A 26,113-nucleotide genomic window follows, 5' to 3' on the forward strand; every position below is an offset into this window, starting at 1 on the left:
ACCTCAAGGCTGCTGTGGTTGAGGCTCTTCACACAGGGCCTTAGCGTCCCAGCTCCAGGGTCGGGTGCTCTCCACTGCAAGGGAACGGGTCTCGGTTGTGCTCTTGCTTTTTACTTGCTCCTCAGAGGGACGTTGTGCTGGCCTGTGAGTGGACAGGTCAGAGCCCACTGGCACTTGCCTCCTTTGCTTTGGGCTCTTCCTCTTGGAACAGTGTAGCCGGTGGGTGTCTGGCAAGCTGACTTGACGTGACAGCAGGTATTGAACCCAGCCAGAGAACTATGCCCAGAGAAGTTCTCCATACTTTCTTATTGCTGCTGAAGATGTCGGAGATATGGAAATACTCTTGCAAGCTTGAAAATACAGGTGATAGCTAACATCATTGCAGAAAAGCCAGCAAAGAGACTCGGCTTGGAGCCACTCAGTAGCTTTTATAATGAAGTTAATCCTCCCCATCCCCATTTTTATGTCTTAGGGCATAGTTAAGTATTTTATTTTTAACGTCTCTTTTTATAGATGCTATTCCTCAAACTATTCTACAGATTCCTAGTCCCGGTCAGTCAAATAGGGGAGGGACATTGTAAGTCAGTCCAGGGGATATTGTATTAATGGCCTTAGAGATACTTCTCCTCGCTGTCCTTTCCATGTCTTTCTGTGCAGCTGGTCCAGGTCCAGGCCAAGCAGAGCTGCTGTGGGCAGCATTCTGCCCGTGTGCTTTGTGCACCTGCTTACTGGTGTCTCCAGGAGCTTGTGCAGAGGGTTCTGTCATTCTGGCTTTACAGATGGGTCACAGAGGCACCATAGATTGGTAATATATAAGGCTGGGACACAGCAGAGTTGGGACTCTGGACTAGAGCATACTAGACCTGGCATTCTTTGCTGTAAACCTGGGCCCTGCAACATTCTCGGGATTGAATGGTGTTTTGTCTCTGACCCTGTGAAGCTCTGTTCTCACTGGTAGGCAGGGTGAGAAGAAGGAGTCTGGAGTCCTTTGTACCTTGTCACACTGGGAACACAGCCAGCCCATGCGTCCCGAAGTGACCGGATCCTTTGAGATGGCAGTGGCAGGCACAGACAGGGCTCTGATGGCACGCCTCCTCTTGGGTTTCTCTTACCAGCTTCTTCCCTGGGTTCTGTGAGAGTGAGGGGAAACTGCCCACAGCCGGATGCTTGGATGCTTGGATGGATGTGATTTTGGATTCTGCGATTTATACAAATGCTGCATTACACAGAGACCTGCTTATCAGTGTTCCTTCTATAGCTCCCATCTATTGGCTCTTTGTTCCAGTAGCAAATATTCATTGACCAGACAAATGAAGTTAACACTTTACTTCCTGCTGCCTGCCCTGTCTTGACCCTTGGTTCCCACACTGCGAGGTACTGGATTTGCCTTGTTGGCAGTGCCCAGGTTGCTGGAGTGGCAGGTGATGGCCGAGTTGGTGCTGTGTGATAGAATCCATGCTCCCATTATCATGAATGGATTGGGTCATACCCTGGCTTCTATGGGCATATAACCTACATTTGTGTTGCTAAGTGAGTAGCAAGCTGGGGTTGGTTTTGCTGTGTTGGGAGAAGGTTTAAAAGACGCCACCCTCTGACTCGTTGCTGGCACCTAGTTAACTCCCATGCCCTAGGCACTGATCTAAACATCTGAGTTCTTGCAGCATCCTTGTGAGGTAGGCACCATTAGCCATTTAGTAGAAGTAGCTCCTTCTGACAGTGAAGGTCATGCTGTATGGAACTGACTGTAGATGTAGCTCTCGGGGTCTCCTACCTAGACCTACAGTGTGAAAACATCACAGTGTCCTAATCATTTCATCTTAAAAGTAAACACGTTTGGTTATACAAATGAAAGGCCTGCGTCATCTCCCAGCCAGCGACTGTTCATTTTTGTGTGAGATTGTAAGTTGGGATTAGAGATCCCTTAAAACATTTTGTTTTTAGTTATCAAAAGCGTAGCTTGCATTATATGGAAGATACTGTGTCCCAAGTAAATTTTAAGTGACTTTATTTTACTGTAGTTAAAAAAAAAAATTACATACTGTAGTTTTCAAATCCCACATACTGAGAATCTCTGAGCTCAAATTCCGGTCTGCAATGGCTTGTGATCTGACCCACCTCCTGTCCAGTCTACCATCAGGGTTTTAGCTTAGTTTGGTTTTGTTATTATTATTATTATTATTATTATTATTATTATTATTATTATTATTATTTTTGGAAACAGTCCAGGTGGGCCTTGATCTTGATCTTGGGATCCTCCTGCCTCAACCTCCTGAGTTCTGGGAGATAACAGCACTTTAAACATGTTCAAGCCTACACTGCTCTGCACACTCGTGTGTGTGCGCACACACACATGCCCCTGCCCTCCCCTTGCAACATTGTGAACACTTTGCTCACCACACCCTCTCCCACCCCCCTCCCACCTCTCTTCCACCCCCTCCCACCCCCTCCCACCTCTCTTCCACCCCCTCCCACCCCCCTTCCACCCCCCTCCCACCCCCTCCCACCTCTTCCACCCCCTCCCACCCCCCTCCCACCTCTCTTCCACCCCTTCCCACCCCCTCCCACCTCTCTTCCACCCCCTCCCACCCCCCTTCCACCCCCTCCCACCCCCCTTCCACCCCCCTTCCACCCCATTCCACCCCCTCCCACCCCCTCCCACCCCCTCCTACCCCCTCCCACTCTTCTCCCACGTCCAGCCTACTGTGCACTTTGGTGTCTGCACTGTCTTCCTGGAGGTCTTGTGATTGACCTCCACATGGCTGAGGCTGTTGGCTGTGTTTGGACTCCGGGAGTAGGGACAGAGATGGAAGTGTAGACAGTCCACACAGTATTCTGTTTGTGAAAGTACTGTCCTGGGCCTTTCCGTGTTCTAAATTGTCTAGGAGACACAGCTCTATAGAGGCAGGAGGAAGAGTCATGGTGGCCTCTGGGTGAGGGGGAGGGGACAAGTGAGGACTGGCAGCGAAGGTGATAAAAATGGCTGGGGATTTGATTGTGGCGATGGTTAGATAACTCGCTGAATATACTAAAGCCACCGCATCGTATTCCTCAAATAGTGAATGATGTAGAATGTGAATTGTATATCAACAAAACTGTTGAGAATACCAGCGAGGGGCAAGTCCCATGAGGCCACTGAGTCTCTGGGAGGATGACGTTCAGCCTAGGGTGGGGAAGCCGGCGCCGATGAGGGCGTACACCAATAGATGCTTGGTGAAGACAGCGATTGATCCTCGTGCATTCCAGGTGTCCAGGCAGAGGGCAGAGTAAAGTCCATGGGTCCTGCACAGGACGTCACTTGAGTGCCCAAGGAGTGGAGTGAGCCCGGAGGACGTGGGATAGTCGGATGGGGCCTTGCATGGACTTGTGTTTAGAGGGAAGGAAGCCAGGCAACCTTCACAGTAGCTGTCAGTCCAGCACACTCTTGCTTTCACAATGGATTTTCTTTCCATAACAGAAAAATGGAGGCCCTTTCTTTCATCATGTTGCTTTGAATCCTGTGGGAGAGTTGACAGCCCCGCACTGCTTGGTCCCTGTGATGCAGTGGTTTTGATAACCTTTCAGTTTGTTTTGGTTTTCTGGCAATAGCGCGGCTGTTGGCCTGCCCTTACCATTGAGTCCCTCCCTACTGCCCCGGCAGGGTTGTCTCATACTTTTCATTGTCACAGAGAAGGCATTTATTGTGAGCACAATGGGACCTAGACTAGGTAGTTTGAATATTCAGGCTGCTGAGCCTCCTGTCCAGCTTTATCCTGACTCTTGGCCATTCCTCTTCATTCTTCAGACCTTTGCTAGGCTCTGCTGACCAATATTCTCTCTTACTCTGTATCCCAGGCTGGCCTGGTGCTTACTCTAGTTTACAGAGCTGTTCTGGAGCTCACTCTGTAGGGTAGGCTGGCTTTGGACTCCCACCCATCCTCCTGCCCGTGTCTCCTAAGTGCCTGGCCTATACTCTGAGAAGAACTTCTTAGCTTTTACATTGACTATGCATATTCCCATGGAAATGAAGTATGCCAGTCACCCTGATCTGTTCACCACACATTATATATAAATATATACTTAAAACATGTATATATAACATATATTTATAACACATATATAACATATTATAACATATATACACATACACACACATACACATACACATGTGCACACACACACACACACACACACACACACACACACACGTTTTGTGGTATCACACTGTACCTCCAAAACATGTACAGTTACTCTGTGTCAATGAAAGCCAAGTGAAAATATTCAGTATTTGTCTTCTCTGCTGCTGCAGGTGACAGATTCTATTGTTACGGCTGTAGTGTCCCACTGTGCACATGTACCACAGTGTTTGCACTTGCCCGTTGGTGTGTGCTGAGGCTGACTGCAGGCCCTAGTGAACTGTGATCAGGAAATATTCGGAACCTCCAGTGCCCGGCTCATTTCAGTCTCTCTCCACCCCCAGCAGGGAGGTGCCACATTGTGAGGGCTCCATCTCCTAGTTTTTGAGGAGTCCCACACTGTTTCTTAATGGATAATTATTAATGCCTAACTAATTAAAGTATTAATATAACTGAGTCCTAATTTGTTCCCACCAGCTGGCTGTAAGTGTTCTCACACCCGGTGTAGCGATTTCTTCCTGTCTTTTTGATAATACTGTTTTAACCTGCGTGAGGTGATGCCCATTTGACTGAATGGCATCGCCCTGGTTACTGATGGTGAAGGCCTTTATTCAATCACATGTTACTCATTTGTCTAACCTCTTAAGAAATCTCATAAGTCAGTTTCCATGCAGGTCATTTGTCCATTTTAAAATGGATTTTTCTTGTTTGTTTCTCTTTTGCTTTTGACATTCTTGATTTAGACCTTTCGTGACTTAATAAACTCTCAGGCGATACAGAGACTCTCAGATCCTCTCTTCTGCTCTGTGGGCTGTCTTTCCATTGATTGTTTCCTTTGCTGTGCAGATTTTCATTTGCATTTGTCACATCTTGCCTTTGCAGTTTATTTTCTGGGGATTCATATCCAAAACATCATCTTCCTCCACACCTGTGCCCTGAAGCACTTCCCCTGTGTCTTCACAGGACTTGGATAGCTTTGGGTTTTGGTTTTAGTCTTTGACCTATTTTGAATTGATTTTTAATTCATCTAGTTATCTATTCTCTACCTATGAATTGTCCATCGATCTGTCATCTATTCTGTGTTTGTTTTTGAGGTGTGGTCTCACTCTACAGCCCTAGAATCCTGGAACTCACCTTGTAGACCAGGCTGGACTCCAACTCACAGAGAGTCACCTGCCTCAGTCTCCTGAGTGCTGGGATTGGATACACAGGCCTTGATTTTTCTTTAAAGTGTGTGTGTGTGTGTATGTGTGTGTGTGTGTGTGTGTGAGTGTGAGAGAGAGAGAGAGAGAGAGAGAGACAGAGACAGAGACAGAGACAGAGACACACAGAGAGAGACAGAGGTTTTCTTCTTTTGTCTGATTTCCAAAAGGTCATTTAATGATGAGACTTTATATAATTCTGTTCTTGTTGCATTTATTGTCAATCTGGCTATAGATATATAGGTTTATTCTTGGCTTCCTTAGTCTGTTTAATTGGTCTGTGTTTTGCTTTTAATGCCAGTATCATGCTGGGTGTTTTTTTTTTTTTTTTTGTAGTATTATTATTGTTGCTTTGTGTTTATGTTCGGTTGGTTTGGTTTAAGACTGGGTTTCTCTATGTAGACCAGGCTGGCCTTGAACTCAGAGCTCCACCTGCCTCTGCTTCTGCCTGCTGATATTAAAGGCGTGTGCACCATCCCCAGGTTTTATAGTATATTTTTAAAGCCAGGTGTTTGAGCCTCAGGATTTTTTTTTTCCTTTTTGCTCAGGATTTTTTTCATTGTTCACACTTGTGAGTTCCATGCAGATTTAATTTTTTTCCTACTTCTGTGAAATATGTCAGTATTTTAATAGTAATTTCTTTGTATTGAGATCACTTTTAGACATTTTGCCAGTATTCTAGTCCATGAGCATGGGGCATTTCTCTGTTTTGTGGCCTGTCCCGCTTTACCAGGATTTTGTATTCAGTGTAAATGATGGTTGGTTTTCCTTGCAGGTGTTTTGGGGTTTGTAGCTATCGTAAGTGGTACCACTTTCTTATTTTCTTTCTCAACAGTGATCTTCTTGAATGCATGTTGTTCTATCCCCAGGACATTGATGAACTTATGAGTTCTAGCCACTTTTGGTGTCCAGTGGTCTACACTGCCTGTCTGTCTCAACCATTTAAGTAATGCAGATAGATAACTTGGCCTATTCCCTATTTCGTGTTCTTTATTTTGTTCTCTTTCCCATTTCCCCCCTTAAAGTTTGTAGATAGAGATTCAGCCAGTTTAAAAATGTTTCTTTAATATTAAAATAATGTGTATACTTGATAGAGTAGTACCTTGTGTGTGGGATGTGGTCTTAGTTTCATAGGGAGGTGGAGTGGAAGAAATGGCTTTGGGCTAACAGGAAGTGTGACATGTGTATTCCCAGGTTGGCCACAGCTGCCATCTAACCCCTATTTGAGATAGTGAAAAGGAGAAAAGGGCAGACACAGAGCAAGGCATCTCCAAGCAATCCCATTCCCCACCCCCACACATTCCAGTAAAGATTTGTGTGCCTGTCATTTCTTAAGTTCCTTACTAAGGGAAATAAAGACTTCCTTTTGGCCTCAGGAGTGTGAGTGTGTGTTCTCTGAGGGAGTTAGCCTGAAGCTGCAGCAGCTGGCCTGCCCCGTTAGTGCAGAAGACAGTGCGGTTAGTGCACTGGGGTCTGGCCGAGTCACGTTGAGGGCAAAATGAGTGTATGGAACCCATGAGACACAGGGCTTCAGGCCCAGTGATGCCTGCCGGCTCTTGCCTTGAATACCCTCCCCTTCTACTCTGGTGGAGGTGGGAGCCAATTTCAGTTGGTTTCAGATGCTCCCTGATTGTTCTTTGATCCTTCTGAATGCTAGCCTCTTTCTAATAAGTAGAAATGCTTTCTTATTTAGTGGGACATAGTGGCACACTTTTTTAGTCACAGCACTTCAGAGGCAGAGGCAGGAGGATCTCTGTGAGTTCAAGGCAGAAGTCTGGTTTCCTGTCAGCTCCAGGCCAGCTAGGACTGTGTTGAGAGACCCTATGTAGAACAAATAGGCTCTTTTATGGAGTTAATTATCTGCATCTGTGTATACCCAGAGACCTAGGCTTACCCTCCCTACTGTCCACTGTTGTATTTGCTGCACATTTCCACATTTCCACATTGTCAGGTGTCAGCTGACAATGACCTAGGGGCCAAAAACTACCAGCCACCTAGTTTTTACAAATGATGTCACATTGGCAAACAGCCTCACTCCTTGTCTATGTATTAGCTAACTGCACTAGGGCTGTAGTGGCCAAGTTTCTCTGCCTCTGCTCCATACTTCATGTTGGTAACTGAGGAGAAAGTTCTTGTTCATTTCAGCAATTGCTTGACAGGGCCAGCATCATTGTTCTCAGATTGGTTCTATGCCTTCCCTTCCTTTCTCCTCCCATGTTTTTTTCCAGGGGTAGGAGTTGGCTGTGGGGGATGGGTGGGTATCCAAGGGTGGGGTGCGTGAAAAGTGCAGGGCAGGCAGAATAGGAATTTGGTTGCCTTTAATTTGTAGGTTACTGAAGGGAGAACCATTGCTTCATAATGTTGGCACTTTCCCCTTCCAGAAATAACCATCTGTACGATTACATCTGTCACCGAACTGGATAGTTTCTGCATTTCTGTCTCACCTTTTGACGTGTATTCCTATATTATTACTTCTTGATGCTGTTATAGTTGAGATCTCTCGGCTGTATTTTACAATTGGCATTATGATAGAAAGGAAGGGTTTTGCTTATTGTATATTTAAATTGTTTCTGATTCTTACCGATATCTAAACTATTAGAACTTAAATTGTTGTTTGACATTCATGTCCGAATTTACTACTCCAAGTCGTCTGATTCCCAGTTCTGTCCTGCGTCACATTGCTGAGGTCTATAGCTACAGCGGTTAGTCGAGTGGTCTGTGCTCTCTCTTTCCTTTCATCTTGCACAGATCACAGCAAATAGTAATTAAATCAAACAGTGTTTTCATACCCAGTCAGCATTTGCTAGTGGTTTTGAAAACACCCCGAAGATAATTTAGGTGAGCTCTTTATCAGACAGACAGCTTTGCGGAGCTGGGGGCTGTCTCAGTGTGGATTGTAATGGAGGGGTGCTGTAACCTGCAGAGTCACCACCACTGATCGCTGTGGATCATGGAGGATGGTTGACTTAACCTTGTATTTCTCCTTTGGAATTGAAAGATGAGCAGATTTTTATGAATCAGTTAGTGCTTTCCTGAAGGTTTTCTCTGTAAAGCGTTTGATCTTTACCCTGACATCCTCTGCCTTAAGGATGTGAAATCTATTTTAGATTTCAAGGTCTATTACTTGTCCTGAGCATGGAACAGATGAACCATAAATCCAATATCTGTTAACCTTTGTGAAGTTATCTTTTATTGCTATTTTTCCCTCTAAATTCATGTCTTTTCAAACTGAGAGACGAAAGGGCCATTCATGTCACTGGTTTTCTCTGTTTTCCCCTTTGAGTGCAGTGGTGGCCTGTGGCTCTGGTTGGAATTAGGTATGGAATGGGCAGTTGACATAGTATGTTGCCTTTAGTGACGTGCAACTCCTTGTATAGAATGTAATTGTAAGCACTCTGCCCTTTCTAGTGTGTGGAGATCCCCTGCGGCCATCATTATGTATATAGGTACACTAGTGCTGAGCTGAGCTCTCCGAGGTTGGGGACATGTCTAAAGCTGCTCACCTCAGTCACTGAGGAGCTCTGACTTTTGGGTCTTTGATACAGGGCTGGAGTTAGACGGATGTAAATAGAGACTGTTTTCTCTAAGTGGTTGGTAGTTTTTACTGTACTCTAGGCGTTGTGGTTGGGACCCTACACATGTAGGCACTGCGGCAGGCAGCCAGTTACATAGTTTTATCCTTACCACACTATGTAGGACAGCATCCCATTTTACAGATGAGATTGAAAGTTGGGTTGAATAAACTAACGCAGTGGGCTGGAGATTTGAGCCAACTTGTAGTTGAATGTGAAGACCAGTAGTGCTTTTGGTATGGGCGCTGTGGACCAGGTTCAGTGTCGTGGGCAGACTGGTGTGGAGGAAGAAGAGGATTTGTGGGAGACTCTCAGAAGCAGGGCAAGGTGTCGTAGCTCATGAAAGTCTGGGAATTCAGTGTAAGGACAGTTTATTTCTTATCTTGTGTGTTTTCTATCTTTACTACAGGAAGAGGAAGGTTTAACAACTCCAGTTTGTTTTGACACTTACGAAGTCTGCCTGGCCTGAACCACAGGCTTGTTAAGAGACATATGGTGGCCACAAGGATGCATGCTATATGTGTATAAGCCTTTGACATCCTTTCTGCCTTCTCTTCTGTTGTCCTCTGTGGCAAGACAAGCCATTGTCTCAGCTTTGCTTCAGGGTGGGGCTGCCGAGCCAAGTGATAGTGGAATGTGCTGGCCTGTTTTCCTGTTTCTAAACAGAAGTCCTAAGATGGTCCTGTCGTTTGGTAGCTGCAGAAGGGTATGGGTGTTGTGTATTTTAGTTCCTCTGAGTAAGCACCATCGTTTCTGGCTCGGAGACCCCTGTCCACTTCTATCAAGTGTAAAGAGGAGGAGTTAACAGACACTGTGCACAGGCACTGCGCACATTCTCACCTGTGTGCTTTCTGGACCGTCCTGTGTGGTTGTGCTAAGAGGGGTCCTGTGCCTTTACCTTAAGCGAGGATAGAATATTCAGATGCAAACAATTAACAGGGGTCTTAGCTGTGTGTGTGTGTGTGTGTGTGTGTGTGTGTATGTGTGTGTCTTTCTAAGATTGGGTCTTGAGCATTCTGTCCCTCACCCCTGAAGTGCCCCAGCACACCTGGTCAGGAGTTCATCTTTAGGGCCCATGTACAGGCTGAGGCCCTGCTCTGGCTGTCACTCAGCCAGCACTGGTTCTAGATGGCACTGAGTGTGACCTTGAGAGCAGTACACGTGCACACGTGTGAATGTCAGGGACATTCTTGTTACTTGGCACCCAGCCATGCAGGGCTTCTCAGGAATGGATTTCTAGTGCAAGTAGGCCCTTTGGACAGAGGGTCCAGCCCAGCAGCCAGCTCACAGGGTGGAACTGACCCCTGGCTGTGTTCTCCATGACTTCTTTCTCCCTAGAATCGTATGACTCCCTAGAATAGAGCGTCTCTTTTCTAGTGCACTTTCAGTCTAACATTTGTGGTAGGAAAGAAATTAATGCAAATCCCGGTATTTAGAAAAATACTAATGCTTTTCCAAATATGAAATTATTAATAAATAACCCATTCAGTGCCTCTGCAGTCTGCATATATGTATGTGGGTATACTTTATAAAAACATGTCTGTGTGTATGTGTTGCTAGGGATTGACCTAGGCTTTCACACATTCTAGGTTAGGGCTCTACCACTAAGCTGCATCCTCAGCTGTGAAAATGTTGGAGGTAGGGAATTCCAAAGCTTCCTAGTGCGCTACAGTTGTGCTCTGCAAGGTTCTGGGACTGAGCAGCCTGAGGAGTCTCTCATGCCTGGCTAACACACAATCCTGAGGTGCTTAAAGGTGGTGGACGGATGCTCCTCTCTACAGGGGCTGCTTCCCCTGAGTGCAGCTTTAGAATCTGGCCTTCTCCACTGTTGCAGGGCCTGCGGGTAACTGCACACTACCCTGCACTCCGGAACCAACAGTTCATTAGACAGTTCTTTATCTGCGTGCTTAAGGGGAGGTGGAGGGTGCTAGATTCCTGTGATAGAACAGATAATCTGAAGAATATATTGTTAGGTTATAAAGTGTTGGACCCTGGAGCACCGATCTGTCATTTTTCTGGCCAGGAGCGAGCTTATCATATCAAAATTCTGGAGAGGGATGGGAAAGCAAGCTATTTAGATCTGAGCCGTCCTGTATTTGCGTGATCATTTGCGTTCCTAACGTTATTTATATCCTCCTAAGAACTGCAGGTTGGCTGCTGGCAGGAATTCACAGCCACTGCGGTATGTTTGCTTTTTACTTTAGAGCTGACATGAACTCCCATGACTTTTAGCATTTGGTTGGAGATTTGCCTTTACTGTCAGAGCTTATTCCTGGGGGCTGGTTCAGTAGTTACGTGTTGCTGTTTACTTGTAAGTATCCTGTTAGTTGAGCTACTAAGACAACTATTCATGTTTACTTTTGAGCCTTTGCAATTTCTTGCTGAATAAGAAACAGCTAACGCTTATTTCTTTTTTTCCCTTTTAAAGACTTTCAGCTGAACTCTCATCTCTCAACACTGGCAAACATTCATAAGATCTACCATACCCTTAACAAGCTAGTAAGTCAGTCTTTAAAGATACAGTCACTAGCTTTAAAGCAGTCCTTTTGTGCAAGTGTGCTTGATAGAATAATTTACACTGTGGCTATCACTTGCTTATCACAATACTGAGTTTTTCTGCTTACTGTAGGGTATGTGATTTCTTGGTGTTAACGATCGTATTTCTTACAGAATCTGACAGAAGACGTTGGCCAAGACGATCACCAAACAGGTAAATGCAAACAACACTACCGACATTTAAGTAAACCTGCTGAGTTGTAACTGCACACGGGGAGTGGTGGCCATGATGCTTTATCCCCTAATGCCCTCAGTTAACAAGTTGCCACTCTTGAGGCCCAGGGATAAAAAGGCTGTCAGGTTACCGCTCCTTCCCAGTAGGGACTCTTGTTCCAGAGGTGCAGGATTGTGATTGCTAGCTGTCCGATTTCTTCCAAGGGCCTGAAGATTTTCCAGTAGCTTTCAGGAGCTATCCTTTTTCTTACCTTAAGCATCTCAGCTCTTTCTGAAAGACCCCGGAAAGGTGGGTGTCAGTTGCAAGGCAGAGTGGTTTGAAACCTGGGAAGGTTTTGTCCTGAGGGGGTCCTGAGAGAATTAACAGAACTAAGCGGATCACCTGACTGCACCTAGGTATGGTGGAGAAGAAGGTTGACTGTAGATACGAGAGAGAGAACACACAGAAGCATCCAGAAGGGTCTAAACTGAACATGACCTGCCAACTGAACTGGGCCATGAGAGGGGATAGGGGTGAGGGAGAGAGCTCAAGAGAGGGGAACCAGGAACAGTGGCTAAGAGGGCAAGAGGCCAGACGGGCAGTAGTCAAAATGGCTAGGTTATGTAGGGAAGAGCAGTTGAGAGAAGGGGCAGCCCAGCCCAGTCCCTGGGCTAGGGACGGTTAGGGTGGGGTTGGGTATGACTGGAGGACCCTGTAACTGCTAGGAGAATCTGGTAGACATGTCAGATTTCATGTCAATAGCACCTCTGTTAGTCCTTTGTGCCAGGTTTGAGACCTAATTGTGGGAAAGCAGAAGTCCAACAGCTGTGGTCCTCAGGGTTTGACTAGCACGATTGGCTTAGTTCAGCCCTCGCTGGAAGTTCGGGTGTGGTATGAGCGTTCGCCCATCTGACCAGCACCTAGGGAGGTCATGATGCAGCTCACCAGGGACCAGACTCGGAGAACTGCTTCTCTAAGTTAGGATTATAAAACTTCAGGAATGTGCATCTGCTCTACAGTTACAAAATCTGTGGCAAAAGTCCTTTGCATGTATTGTAAAATAGAGAAATTACTATGGCTTCATGTTAGCTGATTCAGGCTGCTGCGACAGAACGCCCTAGAGCAAGTAACTTATAAATAGTCATGTCTGACTCTCAGCTCTGGAGGCTGGAGAAGCAGGTGGCAGATTGCTGTCTGGTGAGGCCCCTGGAGGGGGCCTTCTGCAGAGTTCTGTTATAAAGGTTTATTCTCGGTCTTGGGGTTTCAGCCCATTACCCAGTCAGCCTCAGAGACCCCAGCTCTCCACTCTCTACACTTTGGGGATTAGATGTCAGCCGATGACTTTTGGAGTGACACGTTCAGGCCACATGTTGTTGAAGACAAAGTGAGTGGAGTGGAACTTTGCTGTCTTCGGCTCTCCCCGTCTAACGCTCTCCTTAGCACCACTCTCTGTACTTCTCCTCCCAGATACTGACACACACGTGCACGCCGTGTCTTCTGAAGCATCCGTGGTCTGTCCATTTTCATCTAATGGTAGATTGTTGACGTGTAGAGTCTCCCCAGATTGATTCAGAGGTAGTTGAAATCTAAAATTTAAACATGAGATGGAGGCTGAGGAAATGGTCAGCTGGAATGCACTGGCTTCAGTCAGTACTCAGGGTACAGGCTGGCTTACCTGTTGCGTCTCAGCATAGCTTGGCTCTGCTTCAGTGTCCTTTCTCTGGCTCTCAGACCAGACAGGACCCTCAGTTCATGGGAGCTGAGACGGGACCAGTCTGTGTTGAGGAGGTCGGGGGCAAGCACTCCATTTCCAGTAGCACGTTAAATAAAAAGGGATCGGTTCTCTTTTTAAATTGCTGCTTAATTGTCCAATTCACGGACGTGCCATGTGCTCTTCAGCATTCTCATATGTGTTTGGATGCTTAGCCTAACCTCTGGCTGTCTTCAGTAACACTGGAATAAAACTTCCAAGTTAATTTCCGTGGGTCAATAATTAAGGAGAAATTAATTGCCAAGGGTTAATAATTAAAGAGAAAGTCACAGTTCTCTGCTTGAAACTGCCAGTGGTTGTGAAGACTTTTCTTTTTTAGGAGTTGGGGTAGTTTTAGTTTTTAAAATAAGATTTTGTATTAGTAAGACTCTTTAAGATTATCTTGGTGATGTAACAGCACCTCTTATTTCTGACTTGTGACTATTATATAGTTACTTTTGGAGTTTAGATTTAAATGAATAATTGTTACTATAGTAATTTCATATCTAAATGTTAAACTTGAAAATGGCAATGTGATAATTGTAAAATTCAGTTAAGGACAGTAATGGAGGAAAGGGTGTTTGGCTCTGGGCCCTGTTTGCTTTTGGTCTACAGCTGTATCTGAAGTTTGGTCACTGACTGCCCATGTGTTGATTAGTGCTCATGATGTGTGTATGTGTGCGCGCACTCGCATGTGCCCGTGCTCATGGTTTATGTGTACTTGTCTTTTTGTGTGTGTATGCATGTGTGTATTTGTATGCTGTATATATGTGTGTGTATGATATATAATATATTATATATAATATGTGTGTATGGTATACATATACCATATTATTTTGGTAAGCCTGCTATCTTGTGTGTGTGTGTGTGTATACTGATGTGTACATGTATGCAGGTATACTGTGTAGGTGATCGTGTAGGGGCCAGAGGTTGACATTAAGATGTCTTCACTTGTTTCTCCATCCTATTTTTTAAAACAGTCTCACCGAACCTGAGCTCACTGGTTTTCACTAGACTCAGTTGGCCAGCAAGCACCCAGATCTGCCTGTCTTGGTCTATTCCTCTGGGGCCAAGGTTACAGGCACAGCCCACCATGCTTCTCTTTGTATGTGGATGTTGGGGATCTAAACTCATGTCCTTATATTTGTAGGACAGGCCTTTATCCATGGAACCATCTCCCTGGCCCAGGGCTTGTTCACCACAGTTCCATGCCCGGCTATGGTATCTGTTGTGTTTCCTACTCTACAGTCTACACTGTTCAAGTTGGGCAGTGAGTGTGAGGTTTGGAGATATGGACAAGTGTGTTCTTTGGACTGTCTTGGTCCAACGGGAGTCTAATCACTAAGTGTTGTGTGCAGAAGAGCCAAGGCCATGTCAGAAGTAGAATATCTCATGTGCTGCCTTGTGCTCCTGATCTTCCATGGAGCAGAGAGATGAGCCTGAGGAAAAGTAGCTTAGAAATAGAGATGTGATGAACAAGGACAACAACAGAACGGGAGGAAGAAAAAAAGTCAGGAAAACGATTGTACATGCCAGAGGTTGTGTTACTTAGAGATAAAAGGAGTTTCTTTTGTCTTAAATAGCAGGAAAATTTTGTTTACTCAGTGGAGTGAGCTTCATGAAAGCTCAAAGGCCGGGATGCTGGTCAGCAGTGGCGCATCTGCTTGGCTTTCCTGAGGTCATAACTCTATGCTGTAAGGAGACGTGCTCTGTGTCTGTGTGTCCTCTAAAGCTGTGTCTTTGCGTCCCCTCCATCTAAAATGCCACATGGTTGTGGCCTGCTTTCTGAAGTAAACAGACTCAGTGGGGTTTTTGCTTATATTATCTACTTTCTGATTTTTTTTTCTGTAAAGTGGTGGTTAAATGGAGGTAAAGTATGCATCTAAGCTCTGAAGCCTAAATTCATTGATAGAAATACATAAGAATTTGTGGAAATTTATTTAGAGTTAAGCATTTTCCTAATTGTGAAAAGACTTATCTCAGTTGTTTTAAGAACACACTCCGCCTGCCAGTAAGCATGATGTCAGCTGTGCTGCTGAGTGGGGAGGTAGATTGGGAGGTTGCTGCATTATCTACATCTCAGTATCTGGAAACGCTCTGATTTTAAGCAACTCGATCTATGCATGTCATAGGAACACATTTGTCCACTGACTAGTCTGTGGAACTCAGTAAAGTATATTTCACTGTTATAAATTATTACGTTCGCTCTATATATTACAAGTGAACCAACAGGAAACCACAAAGATGTACTTTTCCCCTTTCCCATATTTTTGTTGTCGTTGTTTTGCGACCCTGTCTTAATCTTTAATTCAAACTGACCTTGAACTCTGTTTGGTAGCCCATGTTGAACTTGCATCCTTTCTGCCTTAGCCTCCCGAGTGTGTGATTACAGGTTGACCACAGGCATTGGGCACTCCTGTCCAAGGTCCGCTTTGGGAAGTCATATGGCTGGGATCTGCCGGCCAAGGGAGGAGTAGAGGAGGCAGCAGCCAGATCGGAAGAACTTGTTTATCTTGCTGACCTCAGGTCTTGTTGGTAAATTGTAAACATGCAAAACATAGCTTTCTCTGTACCTGGAAAATTCCCCATGAGTCTCTTGTGAGGCAGCTGGGCAGGGGCAGGGTGCTTGAATAGTGGTCATCAGAGAGTTGTCATGGTGTATTTGTGGAAAATGACCAGTAACAGTTACTTGCTAATGCAGATACTCAGAGCAGAAGGATCTAAAACAAAGTTATGTCTCCTAGCTAAGAGGTAAAGTTTTGAATATAGTAAGGTACCAAACTTGAGGATATGAGTAAGGTCTTCACAGGTATGAGAAAAAAAAAGATTTGTGAAATGTAGAGAAGAGAGCCTCGGTGTGGTGGTTTGAGCCCCATAGGCTCTGTGCTTGATGCTTGGCCCACAGGGCCACACACTATTAGGAGGTGTGGCCTTGGAGGAGATGTGGCCTTAGAGCAAGTGTGTCATTGTTGGTGTGGGCTTTGAGGTCCTTTGCTCAAGCTGTGCTCAATGTGACACACGGTCTCCTGCTACCTGCAGATCAAGATACAGAACTCTCAGCTCCCTCTCCAGCACCATGTCTGCCTGCAGGCTGCCGTACTTCCCACCATGATGATAATGGACTCAATCTCTGAAACTCTAAGCCAGCCCTAATTAAATGTTTGCTTTTATAAGAGTTGCTGTGGTCATGGGTGTCTCCTCACTGCAATGAAACCCAAACTAAGACAGAAAGGAAAAAGTGTCAGAAGACAGGTTGATTGATGTAAGATGTTTGTGTGCTTACCAAAGATGTGCTACTGTGGTGAACAGGATTAGTGATCCCTTCATCGTGTTGCTGTCTCTAAAGAAGGTGCTAAAGGAGCTAATGAGTTACGGTTTATTGGAGGAAACATTATTTTCACGTGCTCACTCCTCACTCTCTGAGGAGATGAGTGCATTTTCCTGTGTTCTGGAAATACCGTGGGAGGAAAGGCAGCTGCTAGACCAGATGCTCCGGGAAGGAACTGCCTTTCCCTCACGCGTCCGTATCCAGGGCAGCGGAAGCCCTACTGAAGCAGCAGACACACTCCCAGTTTTGGACTCGTCTCACGCTGTACATTTAGGTAGCCAACATTTCCCTTGTGCTGGATAACATCATCTTCAAGGCTGATAGTCCTCGGAAGCTTAGGTCAAGGCAGCGTTTGAACCTTGGCACATGCTGGGATGTGGTTTGAGAGCCGGACACTTCTCTGAAGGGGGAGGGGAACTGAGTGTGTTGGGCGGTAGTCAGAAGCTCCCTCTCTGGCTCTTCCTGTCCTCAGCTGCTGTAGAGAGAGCTTTCTATCTCTGAGGAACCTTTCACTCTTGGTCAGACGTAGTTAGGCTCCAGGTACAGTAGCTGGGAGTGATCTGCCTAAAATAGGTTAGCCTGTGCTGCATGTTAGCTGGCAAGCTGACTGAATGTGGACTGCTGTGGCCACACATGCTTGCACATGGCTATTCCACATAACCTTTTAGCCATTTTAGAAACCTTGGAAAGTTGCCAGATGCCTGAGCTGCGGTTTCTCCGAACTCTTATGTAGAGAATTACCGTTGCTCATCATGTGTGGGGTTCTTTCCAAAATTAAGCTCCATGTCCGGTGGCACTTGTACCCAGACGGGGTATCTAATATCTCCTAATCATGATCTGAGTGTCCGCAGTGAGACGGCCCGGCGTTGATCCCTGGTTTGCCACTCTCCTGACGGCCTTCTCTTCTCGGTTGTGCCTCTTTCTTCATACTTTTCATTAGGAGCGTGACTGAGTGTGTCTGTGCAAGGGTTGGAAACGGCCTGTAACCCCGTGGACATGCCTGTTTCATATTCTAAGCTACAGTTACACTTCCTCACTCGAGCTCTGTCTGAGGGAGGCAGTTGTTTGCAAGTGGCAGAAACGGGGAACAGTTAACGTGGGACTTTTGTTTTGAAGTCAGAAGTTCTGCCCACCTCCCAAACCCCTGCCCACCTTGTCCAATGTCCCTTGAAGCCTGTGTTAGGACTGGTGTGCTTTCCTGCATTCTAGGTAGGATTGCTGATTAGTCTGCTTAGCCACATGAAGTGTGTGTCTGTGCTGGGGAGACAGTTTGTCTTGAAGGAATTTTGACATGTAAGAAATTATTTCCCTGGGTGCCATCTTGACTGTGAAGCTCACTTCTGCTCCTCTTGTGGGAGGGGCGGTGGGGGGGCATCTAAAACTCACTTCTCTGGGTGATGGTATTGACTATTACACAACGGTACTGGTAAAGTCTAACCACTTCACAGGGCAGGCAGGCCTGGGGCTGGTTATTTAGTGGTGACTCGGTTCAGAAGTAATGCGTGTGCCATGGCTTAATTCTGTGTGCCCCACATTTGTTCCATAGGGAGCCTGCGGTCTTGCAGTTCTTCGGACTGCTTTAGCAAAGTGATGCCACCCAGGAAAAAGAGAAGACCTGCCTCTGGAGACGACTTATCTGCCAAAAAATGCAGGCATGACAGGTAGGGTGTGAAGGCCACTGACCCAGAGCATGCGCAGAGGTGTGAGGTGGGCCCGAGTCCTCTTTGTTTCTGTAGGTAACTTCAAAGTGTAATTATTTACCAATGCTTATTTTATGTCTTGGTTTGTATTTAAGAAAAAAATAGGCAAACTGAGTTATTAGAAATTAGTTTCATCTAATCAGTTGATTTTCTGAAACTTCGGTGGCATCAGTTTATTTCCATTGGAGCCCGGCTGGCTAAGCCTGACAGGACTGGGTGTCTGTCCTTCAGAGAGTGTCTCACTAGCTGCAGCCAGTGGACCAGGGCGAGGCAGCTGTTCTGAGTTTCCTCCCGGATTGTCAGATTGTCGGTCAGTTACAGTTTCTTCTCCTAGTGCTGAAAACTTAATGAAAACTGAAAAGCAAGGCTGTTTAAACAACACGCAGACAGGTCCCTTGTTAACCACGGTGATGCCACAACCGCCGTGCTGTGAGTTCTCCTTAGCTATCTTTGATGTTTGCCTGGGTGTAGTAAGTTATCTTTTTCTTTCTTCCCACGACAAAGTTCTTGTCTGGTCTTTTCTCTGTGGTCCGTCGTCCCCCATCCCTGCTGTGTGGGTGGTTTAGTCCGTGGGCTGCAGCTTCCATCTTTGAATGGAGGGGCTCCATGAGTTTGGTTTCTCTTGCTGTCATGTTCCATTTGTTACAACTCAGTTGGAGGAGCAGAGACAGGCAGCAAAAATGAAAATAACGTCACAGTTAATATCTCAGCAAAAATGTTATCCAGGGGAAGAGAGTGACTCCTAGGATAATCACCAGCTGTCTTCCCGCCAGTGGTTTTACATTTTACAAAGCTAAGTACTGCCCACCTGGGGACTGATAATTTCCCACACTCATGTAGGCCTCTGCGCGGTATTGTTTTCTTCAGTATGATTTGGTATGATATTGTTGTGCTATGGAAAAGCCAGCTTAAACACTGGCAGTTAGGTGAAGCTTTTGAGTTCGATTCTTGGCCTTTTAGTGACTTTATTTTCGTACCATAACTTTGATACATTCTAAGTGTCTAATGCAGCGTGCCTTTTAAGTTAACTGAGTTGTCTAAGGAGTCTTCTGTGTTTCATGTCTTTTAGTTAGCATGCTGTTTCTGAGGCTCATCTGTATGATACTGTACACCAACATTTTGTTTCTTTTAGCTGTGGCATTATTTTTCTGTTGTATGGTTTGGGGCAAATTTTATTCATAGGGCATTCTTAATTTAATGCTGCCATACCATAGAACTACAAGTTAATTGACAGATAACAGGCTCTGAGCTAAGCTAGGAATATTCTATCCCTTTGTCTTTGAGCCCTTAGCTAGTATCGCCGTCAGCTGGAATCCCTGCCTTACGGAGGAGAACGAGAACTCGTGGTCTGTAGTTTTGATAGCTTAATACTTTCCAGCTTGACGTTCTAGAGGTAGGAGAGGTTAGCATTTTCATCAGAAGTTTGCACAGGCAATCATTCTCTCACAAATAAGTGTTCTAGAAATTCGTAAGAGAATCATTTAAGATCTTTATATTGTTATATAAATGAAATTTCTACCCACAAATGTTAATATACCTGGGTATGTGGTTATACTATGTACACGTTTTGTATCTGACTCACAGTTTGAAGCCCCTGCTCCTGTATACCAATGTGGGAAGCTGTCCTCAGGCATATCACAAGAGGAGGGGCTCCTGAGCTGCAAGAGGCTGCTCCCTCATTAATGTTGCCAGCCCTGGATGCCTAGCAGGCTTACAGTGGAGGACTAGGAGCCAGGGATCTGTTCTCTCTCCTGAGGCCTAGGGGTTATGTTAATTCAGGAACCACCAGAGGCAGTTTTTCAGCCTTGCACCTGGATTAATTTTGTTCTAGAAGATTGGACATGAGTTGATGTTTTCCTTCATTTGTGTAAGGTTTTCTGGCATTACTGACAAATTCCTCCTTAGCCTGTGCTTAACTCATGACATCGAAATCAGAACTTAATGGAGAGGTAGGAATACTTAATGTTTTTTAAGGATCATTTTTAATGCCTAATTTCTTGCCACATTTTACTTAGAATCTTTCTATAGTGAATTCTAGGTTGTGAGGCAGAGGAAAGTTTATTAAATAATCCATTACATTCTAACTTTTTTGATAAGATAGTTGTATTAAGTGCTTGCTGTTTAATTCTTTATAAAAGTATGGGTGTGTTTCAGCACTAGTTATGAAACTGCTAATGCTTAAAAATGTAGTTTTTTTGGGCTGATTTAGGCCTAAGTGAAAATTACCTGCTATTGAACCCAGTGTCTTTAAATAACATAAAGATGCTTTTTTAATTTGTAGCATGTATAGGAAATATGACTCACCTAGATTAAAGACTGAAGAAGAGGCCTTCTCCAGTAAGCGGTGCCTGGAGTGGTTTTATGAATATGCAGGTAGGTAATGACCTCTGCCATGTAAAACTGATCCTTGGGGAAATACGGGGCTTCTTAGAAGAGATTACAGAATTTTAAAGCATGTACTTTTAAAATTGTGTATGTGTGTGAACACTCGTGTACATGTCTGGGTGGGGTCAGGGCTGGTGGCAGTCAGAACAGAAGAAAGAGATGTAGTTGGAGCTAATCACTAGTACCATGTTTATAGCCAGGAGCTAAGCCCAAGAATTGAGAACTCTGGACAGGAACTGAAAAGATGAAATGTGCCTGGGAGCAAACCCCCCCCCCCATGGCTACGGAACCTAGTTGGAGTACCAACAATAGGCAGTTACTTGGTCTGTGCCTGGTGCTGAGAAGGCAAGGGAGAATCTCATCTTGCTGGAGGTTTAGGCCTTTTCAACCAGACAGTTGAACTTTTGCACAGCCATCTGGCCTGTTTGAACAGCTTTCACACCCACTTTGGTGGCACCGGTCTCTGTTGTGGACTGAGTCCCATGTGTCTCTGGTTGTCTTATTTAGAATAGAAGTAAGTGGAGCAGCTCATGTATGCCGTGCTCCCTGACATCTCCCACCTGCCGCTTGAAAATCTCTGCTGTCTGCCTCTAGGACGCTGGAGATAGTGCAGTCATCCCTCTGCATGGATGGATGCCTTCTCCATTCCCATCTGACAATAACCCTTCTCTTTACTTCGTATTGAGTTACTGGCCAGTGAAATCCAGGTTGGGGCTCCTGAATTACAGCAGCTTTTCCGCCTTCTCTGTACCTATGCAGGACTTTGGTCATAACTTGTTTTGTCCAACTTCGAGTATAAAAGTTGCTTTTCCCCTTTCCCTTGCTCTCACTGGACCCTCTACTCTATTGAGAGTCATGTCTTTCTCACCACAGAGACAGATTCTGGGCTTTGTAGGCCTGTGCTAGAAGAGCATTTGTGTGTGTGTGTGTGTGTGTGTGTGTGTGTGTGTGTACCTGCTCATTAGTGGAGGACAGTGCTGTTGAAAGGATACAGTCCCGACTCAGTTTTCACTTAGTGTTATAACGTCTTTGGGAAGTTCCTCTGTACATCTAACAAACTCCCAGCTGATTTTGTGTGCAGTGCATGGGCATTGGTAAACACACTTCATGGTTTTGGAGTGTATCTGATTTCATGCTTCGTTAGAATGTGAATCTTTGAAGGTATGCTTAATTGGATGTACAAGTGGTTAACAGGTTCTACACGCTTGGAAAAAGCCGGGTGGATGAAGAGCTTTTCCACATTCTTCCTGAGTTAGGAGGATATTTAGTTGCCTGTATTGAGTCACATTGATCTCTATGGAAATATGTTATAAAATGGAAATTTAAAGCAAATCCTGACATAGTAACATCACTAGTTTTTGGGTGTATACTTTTCTTAAATGCAGATGAGAAAAAGTCTTTTAAAAATTTTTTTTTTGAAGAGGGCAAGATGGCATTGGCATCTTGCTTGCTTTTGTTTGACTTTTGGAATTAAAAGTACAGCCACATTATTTAGATTCCTTGGGGGTCCCTGCTGTAAGTGTAGACACTCATTCCTGCAGAATTTGTGTGGGTGATTTTATCGGTATGTTCATAGTCCCTTACACTCGCTCCCCATTTTATCCTTTGCTTCTTTTGTGCCTTATCAGTAGGAAAAGTGCCTTCAGCTTGGGGGTGACTGAAAACCCCAGTTGGCACCACGTTTGCTCTCTCGAGCACACATGTCCTGGAAGAGCAGTTGGTCACAGGCTGTAGAGCACTGGGGGACTTGGGTATGCACAGTATGTGTCTACAGGTGAAGGGACTTGGGTATGCACACTAGCATGTGTCTGTGTCTGCAGGTGAAGGGACTTGGGTATGCATACTAGCATGTGTCTGTGTCTGCAGGTGAAGGGACTTGGGTATGCACACTAGCATGTGTCTGTGTCTGCAGGTGAAGGGACTTGGGTATGCACACTAGCATGTGTCTGTGTCTGCAGGTGAAGGGACTTGGGTATGCACACTAGCGTGTGTCTGCAGGTGAAGGCTGTGAGGCTCCACAAGGGTGGCCTGAGAGCAGGTGTGTTGGTTTGAGATGAGGACAAAACACACTTCCTGTCTTTTAACCTGAGGTGAGGGTGGGCAAAGTACAGCCATGGGTAGATGGAGTCACGTGGGTGGATCTCTAATCCAGAGGCTCCATTTCTACTGCTGCTCCTAGGAGCCTGCAGCCCAAGGCCTGCATGACTTAACACATGTGAGGTGGAGTTCCTCAGCTTTCCAGACCAGTGCATACTCAGTCCCTGATTCCAGACATTGAATAAATAAACTCTTTCCCCTGGGACTTCTTCCTCCTGGTGTCTGCGGTTGTACGTTTATTCTTTATTCTAATTTGGAAATAGGATTGGCTCAGGGGAAAGGCAGGGTTCAGTTTCAAGTTCTTCTGAAAACTACTCAATTTCATATGAACAGTTTATCAGATACCTTCTAACTTATGAAGTCAGTGTAACAATAATATAATGAAACAAGGTCAGGGTAGTTTTTACAGGTTTTAACATTTTTTATTTATTTTTAAAACAGTGCTCACTTACGTATGTCATGCTGCTTATGTCGGCTATGACTAAACCCTTAGGCTATTTGGAGTTAAGTTCTGTAGTATTTGTCTTTTGGTCCATGAAAACAAAACAAAACAAAAAACAAACAGAAAAACAAAAACAAAAACCAAAATGGGATTGGAGACTAGAAAGATAATATAAAATGTATTTTAAAAATCTGTTTATTGAATATATAGAATATTTTATATTTATAAAAAGTTGTAAAATACCAAAGTGGGCATTCATGAAAATATGAAAGTGTCTTTTGGGAAGGTATTTTAAAAAACCACCAAGGAGACCCAAGGAAAACCTCTTGCTCCAGTAATATGTCCTAGTACTATTATGAGAACTATTATGAGAACTTTAGTGTGAGGGTCTTGGGGTGTCAGGAAATAGATGTGTTTACTTAGACACCCTGTTTAAGGGCCAGGGAAGGGAGGCATCACTTAGCTTTTTTACTTTTCTCGTAATCTGCCTTTCCCAGTTTACCCACAGTGCTTAGTAAGCCAGGGCATCGCATGGCTCATGCCACCTTCAGACCACCCTGTTGATCGATGGCATATTCGTGCATGACACATCCTTGCTTGACAACAGTCATTATCTTAACGCTAAAGATGAACTGACAGCTTTACTCTAAAAGATATCCGTAATTCCTCTCAGTGTTTCTGTTGCATTGATGCACTCCATGACCCAAAGCAACTTGTGGAGGAACATAGGTTTGTTCCATCTCTGAGGAAAGTCAGGGCAGACACTTAAGGCAGGAACCTGGAAGCAGGAACTTACCCAGAGGCCTTGGAGCAGAGCTTACTCAGCCTGCTTTCTTACAGAGCCCAGGACCACCTGACAGAGGCAGTCCTACAGTGAGCTGGGTCTTCCCATAAGTGAATATGGTAGAGACAGCTAAAAATTAAGGCCCATTTTAGGGGTAATATGGAGACCCAACACACTGGACACTTCCTAAAATACATACACATATGGAAGCAATCTAGATAAAGTTGCCAAATAATGGGGGAAATAGAACCCCACTGACCAATTCTTGTCACCAAATAGAGCTTCTAGTCCAGGGATTGGATCACATCTAACTGTGTTGTTGGCCAAAGGGCTCATGGGAATCCTCAAACAGCCTAGGCTGTTGCTAAGACTGTAAGTTGCTCTTCACAAACTGATAGCAAGACACCACTGCTGAAGACAATACCTACATCAGTCATGGAACATGGAGAAGTTGAGCTGGTGCCTACACAGAGCCTTCACCCCTACCTTCTGGTGACTTTGGTACAGGAAGGTACTCTGCATTGCGACCAAAAGAGAAAGGTAAACATATAGCCACAACCCTCTGACTGTGGTGTATTGCCTGTAAGATATTTTAGTGCAATAGTGGTACAGAGCTCATGGAAGTAACCATAGCTAGACTATATGCAGAGAGTGAGAGACCTAGGAACATTCATCTGTAAACAGGATGTGTTCATCAGATCTTTCCCCTTAGGGCACAGGAACCTTGCAGAAGAGGCAGAGAGAAATGTAAGAGCCCAGGGATATGGAGACCTTTAGGAAAGCAAGGCCCTCTAAATCAACACAACCAGAGCTCATGTGAATTCACAGAGAGGGGCAGCATTCACAGAGAGGGGCAGCATGCATAGAGCCTGCATCACATCTTTGTGTAGCTCTTGACTTCCAGCTTAGTGTTTTTATGGGATACCTGAATCAGCGGGCAGGCAGTCTCTGATTCTTGTGCCTTCTCTTGGGCTCTTTTCCTTTTGTTTTCTGCAAGTCTGATGTTAGTTCCTTCTGCTCATCCAATTCTGATACTAGCTTTTGTTTAACCTTCTTGTGTTTTTTTATTCTTATATTTTTTATTAAGACAGTTTAACATTCATTTTGATCATATTCTTTCCTTCCCCTGTTTTCCCAGATCCTCTCCCCTCTTCCCCCTATACCAATCCAACGTTAGGATATTTCCCCCCCGAAAGCAAAAACCCAACACAATACAATCTTCCTAAACCAAGAAAACAAAAATAAAACCACCACCCCTAATCAAAACCAAAAAACAAAACAAAACAAACAAACAAACAAAAAAAAAAACAAAAAACAAAAAACCAAACTATAATCAGACAAAACCATACAAAAACAAAAAACCTGTGGAGTTCATTAAATGTTAGTCAGCTACTCCTAAACATGAGGCCTGTCTGGAATGGTTGATAGATCCAGTTTTGGTCTTTTGGAAAAACTGATTTTTTTTTCTTACCCAGCAGGTATTAAGTGGCAATTCAACCAGAGTGGCTAGGTTTTCTTCCTTCCTTCTTTCCTTCCTTCCTTTCTTCCTTTTTTCATTCCTCCCTCCCTCCCCCCCTCCTTCCCTCTCTCTCTCTCTCCCTTCCTTCCTTCTATGAAAATGCCCTATCAACTTGCTTAAATGTTAGTCCTATGGGGACATTTTCTCAATCAAGATTCCTTATTCCCAGATGACCCTAGCTTGTGTTAGGTTGACATATATACAGTAGCCAGCACCATCCCAGTGAGCAGTCTGCTGACAGCTAGATTGAAAGCAGTGTTAAATGACAGAGTGATGAGCAAATTTTAAATGACATTTATTAACAAGCTGTATTTTGCTATAATTTAGAATATGCTTTTGACAGTAAAGCATTATAAAGTATATACTGGTCATGTTCTTTTATAATACATAGGTGAGTCTCTCTGTTAGCTCTGGATGCCCTAGAACTGGCTGTCTAGACCAGGCTGGCTTTGAACTCAGAGGTCTACTTGCCTTTGTTTCTCAAATGCCCCAGCATGTGCTGCCATACTGGA

The 26,113-nt window shown here is 44.8% G+C and overlaps 1 protein-coding gene across 1 annotated transcript in view; it reads left to right on the top strand.

Annotated features, from left to right (window-relative positions):
- DCUN1D4 (defective in cullin neddylation 1 domain containing 4) overlaps positions 1–26,113 on the top strand; it is a 66,796-nt gene that overhangs the window by 8,757 nt on the left and 31,926 nt on the right. Inside the window, exons 2-5 of the mRNA XM_080914452.1 lie at positions 11,315–11,385; positions 11,557–11,596; positions 18,221–18,335; positions 20,656–20,747. Of these exons, the coding sequence (XP_080770578.1) occupies positions 11,315–11,385; positions 11,557–11,596; positions 18,221–18,335; positions 20,656–20,747 (318 nt within the window). The remainder of the gene's footprint in view (positions 1–11,314; positions 11,386–11,556; positions 11,597–18,220; positions 18,336–20,655; positions 20,748–26,113) is intronic.

This window comes from Micromys minutus (assembly GCF_963924665.1).
Source record: "Micromys minutus genome assembly, chromosome: 1".
NCBI classification, from domain to species: domain Eukaryota; kingdom Metazoa; phylum Chordata; class Mammalia; order Rodentia; family Muridae; genus Micromys; species Micromys minutus.